This window comes from Rattus norvegicus, chromosome 2 (assembly GCF_021556685.1).
Source record: "Rattus norvegicus strain SHRSP/BbbUtx chromosome 2, alternate assembly SHRSP_T2T, whole genome shotgun sequence".
NCBI classification, from domain to species: Eukaryota; Metazoa; Chordata; class Mammalia; order Rodentia; family Muridae; genus Rattus; species Rattus norvegicus.
Genome location: NC_141535.1, coordinates 199,426,162 through 199,450,925, shown reverse-complemented (window position 1 = coordinate 199,450,925; position 24,764 = coordinate 199,426,162). Strand labels below are relative to the sequence as shown.

The 24,764-nt window shown below is 39.1% G+C and overlaps 1 protein-coding gene across 2 annotated transcripts in view; it reads right to left on the bottom strand.

Annotated features, from left to right (window-relative positions):
- Vav3 (vav guanine nucleotide exchange factor 3) overlaps nt 1–24,764 on the bottom strand; it is a 335,600-nt gene that overhangs the window by 36,315 nt on the left and 274,521 nt on the right. The window contains 2 exon segments of one of the 2 annotated variants that reach the window (NM_001191714.1): nt 2,063–2,128; nt 19,038–19,174. In NM_001191714.1, coding sequence (NP_001178643.1) covers nt 2,063–2,128; nt 19,038–19,174 — 203 coding nt within the window. 2 annotated transcript variants of the gene reach the window in all.

The window sequence follows — 24,764 nt, the reverse complement described above, 5'->3', positions numbered from 1 at the left end:
TCATTAAAGGGAGATCACTGTCTTTTTTACTAATCTATACCAGAACTAAGACTGACAGAAGTATTTCTTCAGTGGGATAGAGTTCTATTGGAACATGCCCTAACAACTGCCGGATTCACATTTATGGAAGTTTAAATCGTGTTGTAGTCCAGGTTTGTCTCTAATCACTCTGGTGCCTCATCTATGTTCAGCATTTTGTGTCCCGACCTGGAGGTTCCCACTGGCGTGCCTCAGAACTAACACACACAAAGCAATACATGTTCAGCTCTGAATAGAATTCACAGCACTACAAAGGGACCCCTGATTCCCAGCTTATACCACCATCAAGCGGATGTAATCTTCAAGCTCATGAAACCCTTTCCCCGCTTCAATCTGTTTACTTTGTTTCATTCAGGTTGTCCTATAGCTAGAAGATGCATCTATAATTCCATTCCATAAGCATCTCACTTTAGAAGCTACTTATTAACTTTAAGTATAAGAGCATTCACATTTAGCGGGTTGTTTTATTCCTGATTATGCATTACTGTACAACTCTTTACAGTCTTAAAATATCCGTATATGGTTCTCTTCTTTTTTTGGGAGGGTTTACGATAAGATTCTATGAGCCGATTTCATTTGCTAATTATCTGTATGCATCAAAGGATCCACATTTGCTTTTCTATCCTTTTGTTCATGCATTCAACAGATTTAAATACATTTTATGCCAGACTATTTTTAAACAAAACTTCTAAAACCCATGCAAGATGTTGTAAACAGAAAATAGGGCTTCGTATATTAAATGCTTATTAGGGTTCCCAAATGTCTGAAAGTTAAAATCTCTTGCCACTTGCTGTTATGTAAACATTGCTGCTTATATTTGTACCTGTGAGATTTAACCTATCTATCTGTAGCAAAGAGAACAGCAAATATTTTTTTTTTAAAAATCTCTGCTTTTCAAAAATAATTAAGCTTGGATAAATGGTGTAAGCTTACATTCCCAAATTAAAGGTGACAGATATTATACTTGTAATATCAAAAAGACTGTGCAGTTGAGAAATATAGGAGTCATGGGAATGTAACAAGAAAGATTATTTAAGAATTTTGAGGGCATTTTCCATCAAGTAATCATATTAGTAAAGAAATTTCATCACATTGTATTCATTAACTTTAAGACTGTGAGACAAATTATGATATTAACATAATGCCACTCCACATAGAAATAAATCAACACCACAAAGCATCAGAGAATACATTTTCTGGATATTTACCCATATTATTTGAGTAATAGTCATTTGGTAGTTTGAATAACAATGGCCCCCACAGTCCCATAGGGAGTGGCTATGAGGAGGTGTGGCCTTGTTGGAGGAAGTGTGTCTCAGTCTGTTCCTGTTGCCTGCTGATCCAGATGTAGAACTCTTAGCTCCTTCTCCAGCACCACATCTGCCTGCATGCTGAGATGCTTCCTGCCTTGATAATGGACTACACCTCTGGAACGGTAAGCCAGCTCCTATTAAATGCTTTCTTTTATAAGAGTTGCCATGGTCATGGTGTCTCTTCACAGCAATAAAACTCTAAGATAGTCATTCATTCCCCATTTTCAGAAAATTTCATTATGATATTAAATAAACAGAAAAGACATTCTAAAGCATGGAAAATGTATTCAGACACCTGGTTGAAGAATGTGTGAGCTTTTTGTTCTCTACTATGCTTTCAAAGAAGCCCAGTTGAAGCATAATGACTCCCTGTAACCTGAGTGACCAGGAGTAGGTTGGATCATTTACCCTCAGTGAGGAAAGAAAAACTTGCTCAGTAATGTACACTGTGGCTTTGGGTTACTTTTCCTAAAGACTTTTAAACAATTTTGTAAACGCTAAGTTATATTCCATCCTGCATATCCTTTCTTGACATTTGAAGTATGTTTCAGCACAAATTAAAGTATGTTCCATGAGGTTATACGCATGTAAGTCCTACGAAAATATTAACAAAACCAATGAGCATATAGGCAGTCAATATCCCCTTGCACAATTGATCATAGTAACAAAGGTAAAATAAAATGAGACGGAAATGAAATATGAGAACTTACACATGGAGATGGCTTGACAGCATCGCTTGGGAAAAATCCAACCTCTCCTGAAGCTAAGTTTCGTCCCTATGTAAGAAAAAGAAAACACTGTTGAGCATGAAATGATAAAGCCATGCTATTGTTTACACCGTGTCGTTCAACTGAGGATCCTCAGGGTTGTTTGCCTGCATTTAGAACTCAGCATCAGTTCGTGGGCCCAGAGGAAGCAAAGGCAGAGACATGTTTTCTCCACTGTTGAACTTTTCCACGTGGTTCCCACTTATGGTTATAAAATAACAGGTCTCGGACCTCCCTATGGCATTTTATATAATGAGTGTGCGTTATATAGTATATGTATATATGGAGTGTGTAATGTCACAAAACAGAAATGGTGGAAGTAAGTCCATTGAATTGGATAGCTTATGAGCATGCATTGACAGACACATTTAAAAAAATCTTTTTCTATTTTAGTACCAAGTTGACTACAGGAAATTGATGAACAGAAACAAGTCATCCTGATGCAAGAGACTATAGCTTCGTAAGAAATATTTTCTGCACAAACTAGGACCATTTTAAGGTAAATAGTAGCAACCAATAATCATGCCAGGATAAAAGGTCTAAGTTGTGGTTATTTCACATCTCAGTGATGGCAAGCACACGCAGAAAGCCCATCAACAGTCATATATGGGCCATTCCCTCGCTTTACACCTTTGTCTGCTAATGGGCCAGACCCAAAAAGGGAGACTGCGGCTGAGCTCTCCTCCTGATAGATGTCTGTTGGCATGTTGATTGAAGCCTTGCATATTGAGGGAAGGCCATGGAAGCCTTGGACAACATGAACTGCTAGAAGTTCAACAGCACAGTCATGAACAGCAATGGAAAAATAGCAGAGCTGCAGTAGTCGTACATAGGTGGTAACAAGATTCAATTGCTGAGTTGTGACTAACATGCTGAAAAAATGCACCAACATTAAAACACACGAGAGATTTGAGGCTCCGGGGAATGCGGAGGCCTGGCAGGTGTGGGGGTGTGTGGGGAGTGGGGACATCCTCTTGGAGATGGGGGAGGTAAGGAATATTGGGAGGGAAGAACGGGAGGGGGGATAATGACCAGACTTTTAAAGAAAGATGAAATATAATAATACTAATAAAAAGAATGTCTCTTAATGAAATGCCATAGCAGTACAGTTATATTTGTAAAAGGATCACACAAGTTCCTTAAGGCAGAGACATGAGAGCCACTGTGGCCTATCTTAACAGATGAATGAGCTTAGAGTTCCTTTCTACTCCTGTAAGACATTAGTCTTAGTTCTGGGGTATGCATGCTATATTCATTGACTTCCATTTGAAATCAATAGTCACCCTGTAACATTTGGAGGATTCAAAACAAAGCAGTGTGTAGGCAGGATGTCTTTGGCTCCTCGGTGGTTGTGTGTGGGATGCACATTGGTAATTCATTAATACTAATGGGTGGAGCAGCTGCCAATCCCCTACACATGGACGGTACTGCAGGCTGTAACTAAGAAATAAACCACCCTCCAAGGCACTTAATGTGGTGCCTCTGAGGACTTTACTAACCCTGATGAAAGACGTAAATCTGAGTTTTCTTCTTTTATTCTTATATGAGAATTTTATTCTGGGTGAAATAATCAGCTTGACATCTTTTTTATGTCTATTACAAATGCCAGACATAGAGGATAATCTTGTACTTATGTTCCTGTCTGGTGTTTGTTCTGCGAGTCCTTTAACATGTTCAAGGTCAACTTGAAAACATTCCTGCTTTGCACGGTGTGTCACCTGATATGTCGTATACTATCTTTGTATGCGTCTATTCTGCAGGGAACCGTGCATCATGTGATGGGACTTTGTAAATTTAACATTACCAGATGAGTCTTTTTTTACGAAATACTTCCTTTGGAAAGGACCCGAGAAAATAGGTCAAGAATTGCATATGTGGAGAGTAGAGGCGCCTTTTTGACTCATTAAATAAATTGAAGCAGACACAAAATATTAAACTATAATTTATACAATAACAATTCCCTCATTTCTGAAAGGCAGGTTGCTACTGTAGAAAACATTAAATTGAAATGACTGACGACTTTCTCAGATATTCCTAATTATCACAAATACATATGCATAGTCAAGTTCTTACTCATTCCTAACTGACCTGGGGTTTTAAGTATTCCTCATTGTTCTTTAAAAGAGTGTACAGTGGATCATAATGAACTTAAGCTATTTTAGATTTGCCAGTAGAAATAAACCTGTAATCTACCTGTAGAGAGAAAAGCATTAATGCTTGCCAGGATGCCAGAGCTAAAACTGCATTTTTAAACCCACAGACAAGTAAGGCTTAACATGACTGAAGATGTCCTCTGAAAATCTTAATCGTAAATTGCTTGGCTTCCAACTTTGTGGGGGGGGAAAGGGGAACAAATTGCTTTAAGAAAAATACCAAATCTCTTCCCTGTGGCTCATTTATCCCCCTAATACTATCTGGATTGGAGCTTTAATGCACTCCCGGAAGCGTTCAGAATGATTTGAAACAGATTTGGAAAGCCAAATGTAAAAAGGCTAGATTAATGGTTATTTATGAAAGGTGGGAGATTCTCCCCCATTGCAGTATCCTAAACACTCAGAACATATGCATGACGGTGCTGTGAGACTACTGAGCAGTTTATCTCACATGGCTAGTGACCAGAGCAACTGCCCTGCCCAGTCCTGTCTGCACTATCCGAAATAAACAGCTCGAGCCCTGCGGGGAGAACATATAGAAAGGCCATGAATTATTGAAATATAGGTAAATAAACAGAAATTAGTTTCTTGAATGGACAGGTAGGTAGAAATTAGATATTAAGTAGGTTAATAGATAATAAAATAACTGTGAGCACTATTTTTATAATCATTCTGATGAACTTTGTAAAGACAAGTAATGAAACAAGTGCCCCAATAATGAGAGGGGAAGTGATCAGAAAAGTGAACAGTCAGAAACTGGCATCCACTAAAAGGTGATCTGTGGTTACAGCTGTGGCTATATTGTAACTGCCACATTCTGTGAGACGTATGTCTAAGCTAGTTCTTAAAATATATAGAAAGGTAGTGTTCTAGGAAGGGTCACCAGAATAGCTCGCTTTGTTTTCTAGTCTACTGTAAAAAGCTGCAGAGCCATAGGCAAGACACCATGGTACGCAATAACGACAACAACATTCCCCACAAGTACCTCATCAGGGCGTTTTAAAGATTGAAGAGTTAAAATGTATGGAAGCCACTTGAAGGTGCCATGTAGTCGTTTTCTCTCTTATCTGCAATATTGTTTTCAATTATTCTCAAATTATTCTTTTAAATTTTCACTGTTTAATAAAACAGAAATCGATGCATAACCCCATTATCCACTTGTGTCCAGGCAAAGATACTAATCCACAAATAACGTGGACTTTCATCATCACGTTCATTTTAATGGCCAGTCTATGTCCTCGAGAGGCTGGTGCTTTACACTGAGGCTTTATTGTAAGCAAGCATTTTCACCAGTCAGTGCCTACTAAACAGCTATTTCCCTGCCCACGCACACCGGCAGGTGCCAGACACCATTGTGCAGAGTTAAGTACTTACTGGGCATGATGAAGACCTCCAGAGTCTACATGTACACACACAGAAGAACAACACAAAAGCTGCCCATTTTGGCTAATGTACAAATTTTTAAAAGCTCCTGAAATGAAATAAAGACTTGAAATTCCTATTTCTGATGCTGCTACTTCTACATAAAGAGCAATTTATAGTTCTGCCAGACTTCATCCATGGGCGCCATCTTTGAAATCATACCTATTTTCAATTTATATAGGCTGATCATTGGATCCAGTCATCAAAATATATGGCAAAGACCTCAATGATAGCTGATAGTTCTTCTAATTTATACAAAATTGTTTGTTTTTACTCCATCTCTCCAATTTTGGCTGATGAGAGTAGAAAAAAACAGTTAAAATCAAAGGTTGTAAAATATATACTAAGAAAAGAAAAAAAAGCCTACTATAAAACTAGAAGCTGCATTGCTATACTTGTTAGATGGGAAAGGAGCATAATGGTTGTATATTCTCCCTGCTATATTGGAGAAACGTCTACAGCAAGGTCCCTGTATTTCTCCGACAAGAACGGGAGCTCCCGGCATGTTATTTGTACGTTGAGGTGTTGCTTCCAACTCTCACTGGATAATATGTACATGGTGCAATTCTGACTCACGCTCTCCCGACAGTGTTAGATTTTTTTCTTGCAGAATAAACAAGAAGTTCTTTGATGAAAGAAAACTAGTCAGCGAACTAAATCCAAAGAGATGAACCAAAATTCAAGTAGTTGCTTGATCCAAAAATCTGCAAGGTTTGGCCACATTTCAGAAAGCACCCTACTCGGAGAGAAGCTATGTAAAGCCCAAGTTCATCTCGGCACAACAGAGGCCCAAAGAAATGTGTCATTTCTTTTTTCCTTTCTAATTATGGCCAACGAGAAATAAGGTTTTTTTTTTTTTAACCTTGGTTATTCTAATCAGAAGTAAGCACAAAGGAAATGGTCTAAGTGCTGGCTTTGTGTGTTCAATGTTCATGCAACATTGGGCACTTTTAAAGGCATTATTTTCTACTTCGAGCAGAATTAGTGTTTTGATGAAAAGTTTGATGTTTCAATGCAGACACTGCATTGTGCCAGGCATGTGAGGAATATAAATAAATAGACAGGGTCACTGTTCAAGGATCGCTTGATAATGTCGCCTTGTCAATGTCTTTTCCACTTTGGCTACATTGTCATAGATTTCTATGGGCTTTCAGATCACAACGAACTTATACAGTAATAATTGGTTGTGATTAGAGCATTTGGAATCTGGTTGTCTGTTCCTGGCCTTCTGATTTTAAATAAGTCACTCAGTTTTTCTCAGTTTCCATATCCTCCTCCACGAAGTAAGAGAATAGGCCAAAGGATTCCCCAGCTCTCCAGTACTAGGCACCTCCTACAAGTTCTACTGTTTCCTAGTGAGCTATTATTGCCCCCACAGTGTTAGAATCTAAAACTTGTTGACTGGTGATGGTAGAGATCAGTAATTTAACCTGATAGCATTTACCGACAGAAGATAAGAACTTCTTTTCTTACTTTCATGTTGACTAATTATGAAGTAAGTATTTACTGAAGGGTGTGGGATTGGCTTGCTAGGAAATAGATATGATCACCACTTTTTTAGGAATTTGAGTCCTGAATAACTAAAATTCAGTATATTACAAATTCATAAACCATTTAGTCCAATATCTGAAGGGAGTGTGCATGTTCAGGCTCTACTGAACTACATACAGTATTCAATCAAGGCTCATACCAGAGGCCATTCCAGACTGACAGCCCACTGAGTGTACTTTTTGATTGACATAGTCTTTCAGAAATTGTACCAGAATGTAGCTTACATGGCAGTAACATAACAGAAGAAAAGGACAACAGAATTTCTCAGAACTTTATCCCGATTTCTAATTTAAAAAAAAAGTATAGCACTAAACATGTGAATTTCTACTTAGGTGGCGGTAGCTTCCTCAAATTGCAAGCTAATCTATGCTTTCTCCTGCACAAAATTCAATAATGTAAGTAGAAAGGCAAGTAAGAAAACTAACCAACAGTGTCCATCTCCGGAGTTAACAATTAGGACCTCACCCACTGTGTCAGGAGCTCTGCCAACTCCCACAATACAGTGTGTACGCTTGGAAACACTCCCACCAGCCCCGTTTATGATCTATTCAATCAAAGCCAGTTGGCAATTACCCAGGGAAAGTGTTTCTTACAAGCCTTTACTAATGTCTATTATCTTCTGTAATCATCTCTCTGGGGCCTTCCTTGCTCTATTACAGTCATACGCTGCCTACTTCTCCTTTCCTGTAATTAGGGATCATGATGCTCTCAGGGTCAAAATACTCGATATTTTGAGGCAAATACCTGTCAAAATAAAGGTCTGGTGATTATAGGATATACTGACCAGCTAAGAATAGCTTTGTATCCACACACTTACAAGTTCAATTTTGCCTTGATGGCTTCATCTCATTCTCTACAAGGGCTGGGAGACAATGCAGAAATACAGGTGAACTGAGGGACTTAACACAGGTTCCCACACTCAGCAGGGGTGCTGCATGACCAGACCTGAGTCTTGGGTTTCATGAAGAAATGTCTTCATGGCAGGAACCTGACTTGAGAAAAATACCGGTCAGTGCCGGAAGATGCTGACTCTAGTTTACAACATCAAAGAAATGAGTTGGATTTATTTTGAATTTAGGAATCTGTTTTCTTAACAGCAAGGATCTGGCAATGTTTATAAACAATTCTTTAATGTTCTATTTGCCTCTGACGAGGACACAGATGGACACTTGAATTTTAGATCAACAGAGAAAACACACAGTTTTGGAACATATTCTTAGAGCTACTATTCTTTTGTGTTCTAAAACCATTAGGAAAGTGTAGTCTTAATCCTTTGCAGTAACTTCCAGAGTTGCAGGGAGGAAAGTTCAACTCCTCCCTTCTCCCTGCCTGCACCTCCCTCATCCCTCCTGATCAAAGACTGTGGTAAGTTCTCTTTGAGCCAAGTTTCTGGAAACTGTTGACTCAGCACCATGCCGCTCTTGAGCTTCCAGTCTTGAGGCATTCTAGGCCGAGTGGAAAGGACTCCTGGTCTCTACCCACACTGGACTTACATCTGCCACTCCCCACAGAATTTATCATTTTCTCTTTTCCACAGGATCACAAGGGAAAAAGGGCTAAAGAAAATTTAGGAGTCAATAGTAGGTATGTGGAGGGCAAAACATCTCCAAAAGCCCACATTGCCAATGCGACTCTTTATGCAAATTGAACATGAGGAATATGAAATTTAGATTAAGAAATGAAAATTTCAGATAATCATTTTTCTACTTCTGGTAAATGAAGTACATTCTTCAAAAGTGTTAATCATTACAGAGACATACAATTTTTCTCCCTTTCAATTCCTTTTCAGGTTTGCTGCCTATGAACCTCATAAAACCCCCATGAGTCACTGAAAAGTTAATATTCCCATTTCATAGATGAGGATTGTAAGAGAACTCTCTCACAAAAACGAATCCTTTAGTGCTCTTTCAAGTGACATAAAGTATAACTCGGAGGTAATGATGACTTTGAAAATGTATGAGAAACAAATGCTGGATAGAGCATCTCTGAATATTTATTCTAGACACGTTTTCTGAGCTCTGGAAACAGATAAAAATGATGCTTCTCATCTTTCAGGGGTTCTCTAGCCAGGCCAATCAGGATGCAGTGTGGTAGTTGTGTGTTTCGAAAACTATTTTTAAATAAGAAAAGACTGGAGAAAATGACCCTGGTATGGGGCTCAGAGGGTAAAGGTTTCAGCTAAGAAAATGGGACAGGCTGAAGATGACGGTGGGGGCTCAAATATCTAGGCTGAAGGTTTGAGAAAGCATGTGTCTCATGAAGAAGATCATCCCAGGCAATTCTTTTTTTTTTTACTTATTTTTTATTTCCTTACCTTAGTAGGAAGAAAATACATGTTTGGCCAAATCCAGCATGGCCAGTTCACAACCCCTTAATACTAGGTTTTTCTGCTACTGGCTTCATGTGAAATGAATGTTTCATTTGACTTGGAACTCCCGAACCACAGAAGGTTTTTATTTTATTTTTATTTGTTTGTATTCTCTCTCTCTCTCCTCTCTCTCTCTCTCTCTCTCTCTCTCTCTCTCTCTCTCTCTCTCTCTCTGTGTTTGCGTGTGTGTGTGTGTGTGTGTGTGTGTGTGTGTGTGTGTGTGTGTGTGTGTGTAATCTCCCACTGAGGCACACTGCAAATAAAAACACAAGGTAAAACATAAAACCAACAAAAACTTTTCTCAGGAACATACATAAACCAATAACTTTTACCTCTCAGTTCTCTACCAAAGTAACTGCCCCTTCGAAATTCATTTTCCTAGGTGTTAGAAATATAAAATGAATCTCTCCAAAAGGAAGACGATAAGATTGCCAAGTTTGCCTAACACACAACCTTGAGACTGAAAGAACAGAGGAGACCTTGATTTTAATTTGGCAACTTGCACCTGATAAAAGAGGAGACAATAAGCTTTAAAACAGCAACAACGAAACCCACAGCTCTCAATGTGACTAATCGGAACTTGTGTAAAAACACTTTTACTCCTTAAAATAAGGATCACGTAGTTGTATGGTTTGCAGCTGTGAAGTATCACGACTATTTTCTACGTTATTTAATTTTCATCGTGGATAAAAATACATATTTTTGGCACTGATTGCAATTCTGTACTTATAATTGCTTTTTGGTTCCAATTAGCTCACAAAATTCCCCCAGTGGCACATTTGGGTATTCATAAATGACAATGGAGCAAATAAAACCCCATGATCTAGGACAGAGGATCCTCAGAGCTTTTAGTCTAAGAAGAAAACGGGGTTGGGGATTTAGCTCAGTGGTAGAGCGCTTGCCTAGCAAGCGCAAGGCCCTGGGTTCGGTCCCCAGCTCCGAAAAAAAAAAAAAAAGAAAAAAGAAAAGAAGAAAACACATGGGGAGTACTGTATTATAGCAGAAATCAGAGATGGTACATTTCCTTGCCTCCTCTCTTCTCACCTCCCCCCCCCTGCCTTTCTTCCCCTCTTTCTCCTGCCTCCCTACCTCTTCCCTTCCCTCCCTCCAGCTTCCTCTGATTTCTGATAAGTATAATCTGTATAGTTTCTGGGAAAACATTTCTCAGACGAAAAAGGCCAGCCCACCATGAATGACTCTCTGTCTTTACATATCGTATTACTTAAAAGCAACATGTTGTCACCCGTGAGATGGTGTGAACAGAAATGTTCTGGGTGTTGTTAGCCAACAGCCAGGCCTTACACCTGCATCAGGAAATGCAGCCCTAAGTGGCCAGTTTCCTACTTGCTATGCATTTCATTTGAAGACAATTTTATATAGCTTTCAAGAAAAAAAAAGGAAAGACAAAGGAAGAAAGAAGGCGCTGCCAAAATGAATCCCTTAGAATGGGAGACAGAACAGCATGCATTTTCACAGCTCAATTGACAATTCATTGTTTGAAAGACGTTATAATGAAAATGCGGAGAGCCCACTTACTTCAATAGAAATTACTGTTGTGATCATAAGAATACGCAGGAGACTAATATCTATTCAAAGACGCAGAGTCCCCGATCCATCCTGGAGGGTAATTTGTATGCTCTGGGCATGGTGTGTGTTGAAAACATGACAGTCTACAATGAGATCTGACTTTCTGCATTAATGAGTGAAGTGACTCACTTGAAAGAGAAAGCAGTTGAGAAAGCAAAATTTCTTGAAAATGTACAAATAGGCCAAAGCTCTTAACGAGTACAAAAGTCCTTTTAAAAGTTCAAATGCAAATTCATTGTCGGTAAGTACTTCAGACTTTAATCTACAGGCTAAACTCTGTGAGTGTTTTTCAAAATAGAATTTCCAAAACCTCTTAGCAAAAAACCCTCAAAACAATGCATTCTTTATCCTGACCATTCAGATCATGAGGATTAGAAACTGGAGGGGTTGTTTCTGGTCTTTCCAATATGAAACACACTGGGAAACACTGTAGGTAATTTTTATGTTATTTGGATGGATGACTAAATAGGTGGACAGACTAACAGGTCTGTCTAATTGGCTGGGTACTGTTTAGTGACTACAATACAATATTATTGATTTATTTTACAGTGACCACTGTCACTTCCACTTTCTGTGTAATTAAACTGGAGACTTTGGACTTCTCTGTTTTTCGGCCATCACACTGGTAGGTGTCAGCCGATAAAACTCAGCCCATGAAACTTGGATTTCCTAAATTCTAACATAGGAAATGAAAAACACTCAACTTGCTTCTCGAGTGCTAATTATGTGTAATCTCCAATGAGATGGGATAAGATACCAGAAGAGGTGTTTGAAACTATACTCTTGAAGCAATGTTAAAATGCAATCCCTTAGAGGAACACACGGTGAAGGGTGCAAGCCACTAACTATATGTTCTCTACGAGCAGCAAAATGGACAAAGTATGTAAACGGAGACCCTGTAAACATATGCACACATGGAGAGCTTTAAAACAACCCAATCTTTATATCTGAGAACCAACAAGGAGGAAATACCCTACTGTTGTGCTTATTAAATAAAACATGAAATTAAACTGGCCGGTTTTCTACTGTGAACCTTCCATATGTCCAGTCGGTAACACGAAAGTTTATTTATTCATGACAGCCTACTTGAGGACTTTGCAACATCTTTAGTCATGCTTTAAAAATACAGAAAACAAATATGTCAATTTCAGTCTGAGGTATGGGGCAAGTGTAATTTTATTATATGCTGATAGTTCGAAAACACTCCCCTTATTTAGTATCTATCATAGCCAAAGTAATTGAGTCCATTGGAACACCTTGGCTTTTTGGCAATGAATAATAGGTTGGTTTTCAACCAATGAGCACATAATGAGCTGTACGTAGTGCCAGAATTACCATGGAATCTTACCAAGTTGATCATGTACTCAGTGGCTCACATACAATTGATTTGGGACTTAATGCAACCCTGGATTCAAACCAGGCCCACTGTATCCTGATCTTTGGGAATAGGGCTGTATGTTGGTATTATAAAGCCCCCCACCAGTGATTTTGATCAGTTTTATGAATACTACTCTTGTCTGTCCACCTCATGTGATACCTAGAATTTAGCTACACAGTAATTAAAAGCCATTATCCAAGCCATACAGCTATTTGGCCCCAAGTAAATGACTTTACTCCAGGATTTGTCACACTGCTTCTGTTCGTTGCAGTAACTCCAGCTAAATACCCTTTAAATGATTTAGAGGTTACTCATAAGGCAATGCTGGCACATGCTATATCTAAGCCAAAAACTCTAGGTGAATTTTTAACATAGGCCTGACAATGTAAACCTATTACTAGTTGGCAGCAAGCATGAAAGATTCCTCTAAAAATAAGAGATCTAATGTCAAACCAACGAGAGTTCATACTGGGGCATGAAGGTGTCTGATCAGTGAATTCAGAGCTAGCACTCAATGCATAATTGCTACCTGGAATAAGTGTGCTAACTGTTCCTCTCTATTCTAAGCGTTAACCACTCTTCTTCCTAACCATTATATCTGCATTCCGCTAAGAAAAAGTCATAGAGACGTTTTGTCATTCAGTGCTTCTGCTCATTTATCTTGCGACTCTCTTTGAGTATTTCCAATGCCTTTTTAGCACCACACCAGAAAATCTTCACACATCTAGACAGCTAAAGAGAAAATGAGAATTAATAGCAATTTTCTTTTTGCCTAGGCTGAAAAAAAACCCAGAAGGCTGTACAATATAGCAAGATGAGTAAGTATGAGCCCAAAGGGAACAAAGCATGAATTGTCATATTTTTCGAGATAGTGTGCTGTAGGGGACAAAATAAATAAAGAAATAAAAGTCTGTGAATATTATGAAAACTATTGAAAGTCTCGCTTACACCTACTGTTCTGCAAAAAAAGAACTAATAAAAATTAAAAAGTGTAATTAAGTTTTATGTATTTAAAGTATCAGAAAAATAGGAAACAGAGAGCTTGGTTAGGAAGACATTATATGTAGAGTTCTTTCTTCAACCAAGTTAAATGCTGGCAGGCACATACTGGGAAGGCTCCTAGGAGTCCTGCTGAGCCAGCCCCATGGTCTCCAACTGTGGTCTCAAGCATACCACTGCTCACATTACTACTTATATGCCTCAATAGCTCCAATATTTTGTGCTTAGCTTGACTATTTTCTATTGATATCTCGAGAATGAGAAATTGACTGGCTTTTAAAATCCCCAAGGGCAGCTTAGAAAGTAAGTTTATTCTTAGCACTGCTCAGACAAATCCCAGAGTGTCTTTTGTCTGTTGCCCCTGTTACCTGGGTGTTCTCTAGTGAACTCTCTCAGAGCTATGTGCTTAAACCAATGCAAAGCGTCAGAAGGAACTGCACCAGCTCTGGATATAAAGCTTCAGATCTGACAGGCTTCTGCCTTTGCATTTCCAGCAGGCAGCCGGACCCTGAGACCACTATGGTGAACAGAAGTTTCAAAAGTTCCAGAGCAGGTATCTATAGTCTACAGCCTCCACAAAGTTCCTGACAGGGTCAGTCCCGACTGTCCACCCTGAGATTCTAACCACGGCAGGCCTTCAGTTTTCTTCAAAAGTGTGTTAATATCAAACATGGCAGGAGAGTCATCTTATTAACCCTAGAACATTCTAAGAACCCACAAATCATCATTTTGCGAAAACAGACTGGAATACTGTCAAAGACTTCATGACACTGAAGTAAATACATTTCAGTCAGCATAAAGAAGCTTGTAGCTCTAGCCATAAACACCATCAAGCTTGTTAGGGTAGCACGAGCTTTTTCAGTAGTGAGAGGATCTCAGAAGACAGCACAGTATGAAAGTTAAGGGCCTAGACTCTGGATCAAGAATTTCTAGGTCTGATTCCCAGTTCTACCCAGTAACTATGCAACTTCAGCCCAGTTACTCAACTTCTCAGTAGTTTTGACTGCTATATATGAAATAAAAATTATAATAGCAATTGGGTTTTTTCAGAATTTTCACTGCTAATACATGTGTTACTGTATATAAAATATTCTTATAAATCCACTTTGTATCCAAAAACCTGTATAATAAATGTGAGTTGATGGTGGTTTTTGTTGTCACTATTATAAGTGTTTTTTTAATGCCAACTTCTGCCTGATAACAGGGGTTGAAGTAAGGTAGTAGACAGGATAATAAAACTATCATTGATAGGGCTTTTAGTAAAATGCCATAAAGTAGCAGGCAGAAGCACATGGAGATTTTTCTAGTTGCATTTTTGTGTTACTGTGATAATATCCCATAAAAAGCAATTTCGTTTTATAATTATAGAGGCTATAGTGTATCATTGTAGGAAACTCAGAGTAGGAACTTCAAAGATCTGTCATATCATATCTACAAACAAGAGCAGTGAGAGACAGATGCATGCTTGCTCGCTTTTAGCTTGCACTGAACCATTTGATTTCCTCACTCTTAACCAATTCACAAACCCCATGACCAGGAGATGGTGCTCCCAACAGTGGGATGGGTTCCCATATATAAATTAACTTAATCAAGACAATCCCCCAAAGATATGCCCACAGACCAACTCAATCTAAACAACCCCTCATGGCAACTCTCTTGCCAGGTGATTCCATGTTGTGTCGAGTTGACAATTAAAGGAAATCACCACAAGGATGATGAGGGCTTAGTTAACAGAGTTAGATGGGAGAATGACAAGCTAAGAAGTCAGCAAAGCAGCAAGATTGCAGCGCTGAATCTGTGGTCCATACACACTTCTGTTAAGAAACAGAAGTGTGAGCACTGTTTGGACAGAAAGACATTAGTGGATTACATAATCATATCTGAATTTTGCAGGGGTATGAAAGATGGCTGTGGTAGGCAAATTCTATCAGCAAGGATAGCAATTAAAGATAATCCCAGACGTCACATGGCACAAAAGTAAGGGCAAGTGTCATGATTTGAGCAAAAATTTTACGATGGATGTGGAAAAGAAAAAAAATACATCGAGGGTGATTTAGAAGCTAAATATAGAGGAACTGAGGAGCAAGTTATAGAGGGGAAAGTAGGAGGCAGGATAGAATCTACAAAAGTATAAGACTTGAGTCTAGGAGGGTGGATAGATTGGGTGATTATGTCACCAGTCAATAAGGATATATAACATTTAAGCAATATTATCAATTAGTTTGACCTAAATGATATTTTAGGATATTCTATTGCATATAAATATAATAAACATCCTTTGGCCGTCCATACAGAACGTTTGTCAAGATCTATCATTTTCTGGGCCATAAGACAATTCTTAACTAATTTAACATGGTAAAGCCATACAATCTATATTATCCTGTGAAGTGAAATTAAATTAGAAATTAAGAACATAGGAAAGATAGGTATTTTAACCTGTTTAACCTGACTTTCATATTATGTCATACAGACATAAATAGGAAGATCACAGGTTGTCACTCATAGGAGTAATTTTTATGGTTTTAGATACCAATGGGAAAGAGCAATGGTCTTTTTAGTCAAAGAGGTTAAGAACATTTGGAAAATCCCCTAATACTTGATAACCAAATAGTATATTTCCTAACTTCCCAGAAGAAAACCAAGTAGAAGGTATTCTGAGCTGACTGGAAGTTGAAACGGAGTACACCAGAGTCTAAGAAGGCAGCCAAAACTGTATTTAGAGCTTGTAGTGCTCTCTACCTGGGTTAGAAAAATAAGATCAAGTGAAATAAACAAATCGATAACCATATGTGTTACCCTAAGAACCTAAAAGCAAACTAAACTCTAATAATTAAGCCCAAAATGAGGAGAAGAAATTAAGAAAAACGTCAGGAGCAGAAATCAATGATGAGAGGAAAGGAAAGAGAGAAGCCAAGGACCACAGTCTGCTTCCGTGTTGAGAATAGTAGATATCAGAGTCATCTACTGAGAATCAGCCAGGAGAGAATCCAAGGAGGAAAGGGCAGGGGTAGACAGAAGTGACTATAGAGGCTACATCAACAACTCATATTCTGAACAGCAGGCAATTAAATTTAATCACAGACAAAGTGCACAAATTCTTAGAAAGAGACCAACTATCTTAACTCAGTAAAGAAGAATCAGGTAAGAGCAGGCAGCTGTTTACTAGAGAAACAGATATATTAGAGAGATTTAGTTTGGACTGGAATAAATTGTCCTACTTCCTGGGTGACATTATACTCAGTAGTAAAGAACTTGATTCATTTCCCTCAGATCAGCAAAACAGCAATGACTTTCTCGTCACTATCAATTCACACTGTACAGACATAGCCATTGCTGCAAAGTAAGAGAAATCATTTCAAAGGATCTAGACTGGAAAGGAGGAAGCAAACATAGTTGTTTATTTAAAACCTCTGATGGGGTATGGTGAAGAAAACTCTAGCAGAAATTAAGAGTAGTTACAGGATAAAAAAGCTCGATGTAGAAAAAGTTCCTCGTAGTCCGGAGAGGTGACTCAGTGTGGAATAGCTCTTGGTTGCACATGCTTGGGGATCTGAGCTCAAATCCTAAGAACCCAGGTAGCAAGCAGGACATGCTCCTGCCTATCTGTGACCCCAGCACTGTGGGAGCTGGAGACAAGATGACCGATGTGAGTCACTGGCTGCCAGTCTAGCTCCAGGTTCAGTGAAAGACCGTGTCTCAAGGGAACACAGCACAGTGTGACACAACAGGAGACTGTTTTTTTCCCTGTGGCCTCCATTAGCATGAAGTAGCTCAGCAACCTACATATGCACATATGTGTACACACACACACACACACACACACACACACACACACACACACACTATACTAAAACACCATACAAAAAGATAACATAATATTTTTAAAAAGTACAAACATCTGAAAGCAGAACCATGGTGACCTTAGGGTAGAAACTGGAAGAACATCATCAATGAACATAAAACTCACTTGATATTGGTAGTGCATGTGTTTATTACCTTAACTATAGTGATCTAACACAGAGGTGGGCAGGGGAGGAGGAGGGAGAGATATGCACATGTCAAAAGTTAAAAATTATACATTTTAAATGTGTATGGTTTATCATATACCTCCAAGCTGCTCTTCTGTTTTCTACATAGCAGTATTGATGAAGGTGAAGCATAGGTTTTTGTAGGGTACTAGACTGTGGCTAGAACAAGAGCAGAAGCATCTCAGTGCAGACTGAGCACAGACTAGTTCCGTGATGACTTTAGCTTTGAGTGTAAGAGACAAAGAAGGTGAGGGAATAGGGGAACCTGACAAACTAGGCAAAAAACTGAGTTATGTGTTTTGAAACATGGAGAGTGTGCACATATAAATGTGCTAAGACTAGATGCCAGTAGAGGAGGAAGTAGAAATTTTAGGACAGAACATTCAAGAAGGAATCTTGAATAAGGGGGACATTGTAGGTACAAATGAAGATGTTTTGTGTCTAAGTGCATGGATATGAATCAACACACTTAATTTGGAATTTTTTTCTCTTCCCATTCTGGGGAGGATGAGCAATAAGAGGAGAAAAATATACTTGGGAAAAATGTTCAGATTTCAGGAAAGCCATTGGCTACCACAGTTGAAATGAAGGTGGAGATCAGTATTAGATCTAAGTAGTAAAACAGTTACAAATATGCATGTTTGTGTGCACAGTGGGCGATTTCGTCCTATGGTCCTTCTCTGTTTCCTTTCCCTTTAACCATGAACAAATTTCACTCACCTGCTATTCTTCCTACTGAAACCCCCTCTCCTCCCATTATCCTCAATGTACAAATAGTTAAACCATTCTTCAACTTTACTGGTAAATGTTTCTACACGTATAAGAAAACGCAGATTCTCTCAAGGAACTACAACATTCTGGTAGCCAGCTCTATAAAATCTTAGTGCTATACCATATTTATCACAACAAAAATGCCTAAATCAGAGGTAGGCTCATTAGCAAAATGGGATTTCATCACTAACAAATATCAACAAAATCAATTACTTCTTACATTTCAGATATTGTATTAATACTACTTAGAGGCCTCTAGGATGAGTCCCAGGGACCGTGGGTGTACAAAGTCAAACAGAGCCCCAAATGACCACTGGCAAGTAAGTCAGATATTTCCCACGGATTGAACTCTTAATATATTAAAGCCATGCATGCTAGAACATACCCACAGGTACTAGGTTTGGGAAAAATGTTCCAACCAAGTATGAATTTTTAATAAAAATGGTAATTACGGTTCACGGCACTGACACTGTTTTTCTTTAGCACTCACGGCACTCTCGGCATTGTAAACATGGAGAAGGTTAATAAACAGTAATCCCACCATACCATATATGGTTTCTGCAGCTGAAGTACAGAATCGGTTTTTAACAACAAGAGGTTTATTTTGTATTCAGTAGCCAATCATCCATTAGATCAAAAATAGTTATCATCTGGACAGTACCTGCCAGAAAACAGTGTGTGCCTCTCCTCTCAGAAGTTCAACAGTGTCCCCTGCCTGGATATGCAACGGTGGTCCTTCGTGAAGAGCTGGGGGCGGGGTGCCAGTGTAGTTCCTAATGACCCGCATCTTCGGCAAGCCTGGAAACACACAACACAGTTGACAGCAGAAAAGGCAATGGCGTGGAGGGGCTACACGTGCTTCAAGAAATTGAACAGTAGTTTCCGTTATTAGCATTAAAATGTATAATCACGCCCGCCTCAAGTAAAAATCTGAAGCAAGACAGAAGGAATATTTCTTAACTTCCTCCTCACCTGAGAGAATAAGAGAAAGTTGATCCCCTGATCCCTCAAATACTGTTCTTTACTGTCAGTCTCTTTTTTAGTTTAAAAAAAAAATCTCTCTCAGCTGATGCCTGCTTCATAAAAACATATCACGTCTTGGAAAAGAATCAATTTTTTCATCAGCTCTACCCTTTCTGCCTATTACTTTCCTCTTGGGCATAGGCTGATTTCATCACTAAGGAGACTTACCCTTTCTGGGTACGTATCACACTGCCCAGTAGAAGGCTCCTATCTTAAGGTTATCTTTGTAATTCAAAAGCAAAGAGGTGATGGATGTGTGACTGCAATTCTTGAGACATTTATATGGAGAAAGTGTCTGGGCTCAAATTTAGGCTTGCAAAACAGACCCAACAAATGGAATATGTCTAAGCCAATAGCATCAACAATATTAAAAACACAGATCCATCCCTGTCTTGATTTCTTTCAATGTGGAAGGAGGAGCTCAGTTCAATATTTCATTTCAGAGAACGGGCAGCTCCAATTAGATAGGGGCCTAATTGCTCCAATACTGCTCACAAATGTACAGCCTCACAGTCACTCTTTCATTTATAGATGAAGCTTCTCCCTCCTAGAAATCACTCATAAACATTGCCATCTCTTAACCATTTAGGGGCATGGGTTATTAATTATTACACTTGAGGGGTGTGATTGTAACTGGATGGAATCCCTTCACTCTGTATTTGGAGAACCAGTGACTATCATTCGCTTCTGGATACCCCAGACACTTTCAAAAGGCTACATGAAATGTTCCAGCAAAGAGCCTACAGAGATCTCAAAATCCTTTGCAACCAATCATTTACTCCCCAGCTAGAGCAGGGCATAAACACAGGTTGCTGTAAATGCAACAGAGCAAAAGTGTTAGTCAAGGCCCTCTTATCAACCCAGTCAACAGAAGGCACGGGGTTAGAATTCACTTCACCTTCACTCCAGTTGAGCTGCTATGGCTGTGGAGGTCCAAGATAAGTTGCTACATCTCCCCTTTGCTTCAGTGCTACAGAACCCCTGAAGGGATGGTGGCTTTTTTCCTACATCTTTCATGGACCATTTCCCTACCCGATGTTGTAAGGTGGCACGCTAACACAAACAACAGACTTTATTGTCCTTCCCACCCCCCCCAAAAAAAAGCAGCCCAAGGTGAAGCACTCATCAGACTTGTTTCCCACATGCTAAATGCCTTGAGTACAGAGAGCTCATTTTAAGGTCTATAAAACTGCTACCACTAACCTAAAATGAAATCTACACCTCCCATACTCATAATGGATGTAAAAAGCTCAGCATGTGAGAAAGGATTCAGTAGAATGTCCACTCCTCCACATGTAGTCTTCTTGCATGATGGTCTTCCATGTCTGGGCTCAGATGTACTTAGTCTGTTTTCATTGAGAATCATCAATGCTTGGAAAAGGTCTGATCTGGTTGACTCCCTAGGCAAATTGAACTTTATTCTGTTTTTTAAAAATATGCTAAAGGCAAGAAAGAATAGTTTTTTCAGCCTGAAATAACTCATCTGACCTTAAATAGCATGGTCATAGGAGAGCTGTGACCTTCACTGTAGCTGTCCCGGTGACACCTGATGACAATGAGAGTTCTCTTATTGTCAGCATGCCCAAGGTAGTCATTCTTAAGAACACATGATTAAAAAAATGCATAGATGTTTAGGGAAACACATTCGCTCTGATGGCAGTTCACTAACTAAGTATACATTACAGATTATAATATAAAAACATCCAGTCTGTACACATGGCTATGAAAAGTCAGATCTAGAGGGACACTGCCCCAGGTCTATCTATATAGATTGGACTGCCATAAACATGTAAAATAATAACATTTAAAATAGGAAATAATTCACAGGTGAACATGGAGTGACTAAGAAAAATGCTGTGTGTTGCAAAGCACTGATAAAGGACTTGACTTTTAAGGTGTGATTTGTTCCTTTTTACTAATTCTATCTTTTCAGCTATTACTTTCTTAAGGGCAGCCGATCTAATTGCACATCAACAGAGACAGGTTGCCCAGTCAATTCCTAAAATAAAAAGTCTTATAAGTTGGCCAAAAGAAGGTTCAGCCTGTGGTCATATTCAAAAGGATGCTGTAAATAGTGTCATTTTAGTCACAAACCAACTAGCAAATACAGGGTTCTGCGAGTAATATGATTTTTCTATGGGAATAAATTGTAACCTAATGATACAATAGAATTTATATATTTTGTCATTACCAGAATAATCTGTGGCTATTTTTTTCTAATGGGTTAATATGTCCCATTTCACCACTGTCTATTGTTAGAGCCACAGAACTACAGAGATAATATATCAAAGAATAAAAGAATGAAATGAGGGCAGATTGGTGTAATAAAAATGGTCATTTTGCCCCTTGCTTCTGATGCTTGCACAAGGCCAGCATTCAACACTGGTGGGAAGAAAGGCTACTTCCCAAAATGTCCCTTTAAGGAGGGGGGAGTGAGGGAGGGAGAATATGAGAATAAGGTCCAGTAGTATTGCCAAAAACATAAACTCAGTAATTGAGATTAAAAATCTTACTAAAAAGGAAGAACGAATTGGTTAAACTGTCACATCAGAAGCCTACTATCAGTTTAATACTTAGCACAATCTACTATCACACCAGGCATCATGCTCCATAAATGAGATCAAGAACAGACAGTAAATTACATTTGCAGATGCTCACTCCAGGATTAGGCATTTGCTATTGATTTAGATCCGGTCCTTTTCTCCTCCTTAGAGCTTGCTGGACAGGTTCCAAACTCTCTTTAAAACTCACCAGGACAATTCCTTGGGGGTTTCCAGAGACTGAACCACTAACCAAAGAGCATACATGGGCTGCACCAGGGTCTCCTACACACATGCAGCAAAGTGTAGCTTGTTTTTCATTATAGATCCCCAACAACTGGAGCAGAGACTGTCCCTGAATCTGTTGCCTGTCTTTGGATCCTATTCCCCTAACTAGGCTGCCTTGTCTGGCCTCAGTGGGCTTCCCCACTAAGGATAGACCTAGTCCTGCAGAGACTTGCTGTGCCAGGGTAGGATAATACCAGAACCTGGGTTGGAGGAAAGAGGAGAAACTCTCTCTTCTCAGAGAAGAAAGGGGGAATTGGAGGGACGAGCTGTGGAAGGGGCCAGTGGAAGGAATGGGGGGGGATGGATATTGGGATGCAAAGTTAATTAATTGGAAAAAACTTGACCATGGCAGAACACACCCTACACAGTCCCATGCCAACTCATTGTGGCATCCAATTTATCAACGAGATTGTCTTCTTAAATGGTCTCTTTCCCTGTATGATCTATCTCCATTGACCTGCCTCCTTCCATCTGTAATTACTCTGGAGAAGGAAGATCTGTTCGGTAGTTTAGCCTTTAAAAATTCATTCAACCTAAAACCCCCTAAAGTCTAAAAGAATAAATAAATAAAATTACTCTCCCTTTTGGACTACACATCAAGGACTTCTGAAATACAAAACCAAAACAAACAAGAAGAACATTAACTATAAGATTAGAAACAGAACTTTCTTCATTGCTAATAACCAGAAGCAAATAGTCAATGTTTCTCTTTGACAATGGCCCAAATCATACTCTTCATTCTCACGTAAGAAATCACTTCTTTGTGGATACAGAGCTGTCTGCTCTCTTTCTGCTCCAGGATTCTTGGTGCTATCACCGGGCTGTTTATCAAAGTCTGAGTATTCATAATGCAACTGCCCTGGGGCACTAACAGCAAAATAACCACGTGCAATTTTTAACATATACATTTGAGCCACCTTGGAAATTCCCAAAGCTGAATAGAACAAACTATCGTTATCTCCGGGAATAGTATGACAACATCTTGGCCAAAGTTAGAACTCAAGTCAAACGTTTATCTTGGCTCGCTTTACTCCCTACAACAAGTTGTTATATATAAAAAAAGACAACACCCTGAATTTTTCTCTTTAAGTTTGGCTTACATTTGTAATTTTGCTTCGTCCTATGCTAAAAGTAAAGACCTCAACCCATCCTCTTACACATGGAGATCTAGCACACGAAAGAAACAACATTACAACAGTGGTCAAACTCCCTGTGACAGCCCTGAAGTTCTAGTTTAACAAAACACATGTAAGTACATGAAACACGAACACAGCATTGTTTTTGTTGTTGCTGTCGACGTCGTCCTCAATAACAACAATCATGGCCCTCAATAACAAGAACCACAAATATCAAGTGCTTTTAAAGGAGGATCTGAAAGTTCTTTTCAAAACAGATTCCCTCAAGAACTCTAAAGCACTTTTTAAAAATGTTAATTCTCAGTTGAATCTTATTGGAAACTTGCCAGATAAAAACTATTTCATTGACAATTTTCACTTAAACCCTCAAATGTCAGAGAATGCAATAATACGAGCCGGCACTATGTCTTCTAAGCAGGGCAGAATGACGGCTACAACACAGAGTAGTAGCCATTCACCATGCTGAGGTCCTTGCCCAAATGCAATGGGCTTCCCCAGGGCAATAAGTTACAGGAGGATGTTGTCTGGTAGACAAACAGGCTAACCTTTTACCTCTGAGGCCTAATTTAAAATAAAAACATAGCCACATTAAAAAATAATTAGTCCTACAAGATATCAGAGGAAACTGAGCACAGTTTTAACCAATGCATTCACTCATTAACAGTGTTTTGAGTGCTTCACAGTGCCGGGCACAGCAGCTCCAACACAGAACAAGAACAAGGTTCCTATCCTTCCCCAGCTTCTTGTTGGTCTTTGGAACACTGAATACAAAAGTCACAGTACACTGGGTCATGGATATCCTTTTGGGGGCTGGGGGCTTTTAAAGACTAGTACTATCCACAGAAGTTTGAGAATTTATTTATTTATTTATTTATTTATTTATTTATTTTAGGTTAATAAGCCTTGTGTAGGATCCTGAGATATGTGTTTGATTTTTCACTCTTAGTTTCTTGGCTGGGACTTCTAAACTTTAGGCAGGCTTTGAAATCTCCTTCTTGTGGATACATGTCTGCAGCCCATGACCAACTCATCATGAGGAAACTTGCTTTTGAGATGATTACAGTAAAGTAAGGAGTAAGTAGTGTTTGGCATCATTCCAACAAAAATCTCTTTAAATCAACATATGTGGTGCTGGTGAAATGATTCAGTGGGTGAGAGAGCTTGCTGTGCAAGCATGAGGACCTGCATTTGGATCTCAAGCACCCATGCAAAAACTGGGCAAGGCTGGAAACCTGTAAAAACAGCCCAGAGGCAAGGCAGGGAAGTAGGGGGATCAACAGGGCCTGCTGGCTACCCAACCCTAACCACAACACAAAGCTCCAAGTTCAATGATAGACTCCAATGATAGATTCTGTCTCAGGAGAATACTGCAGAGGGGTAAAGCAGAATGCCTGATATCCT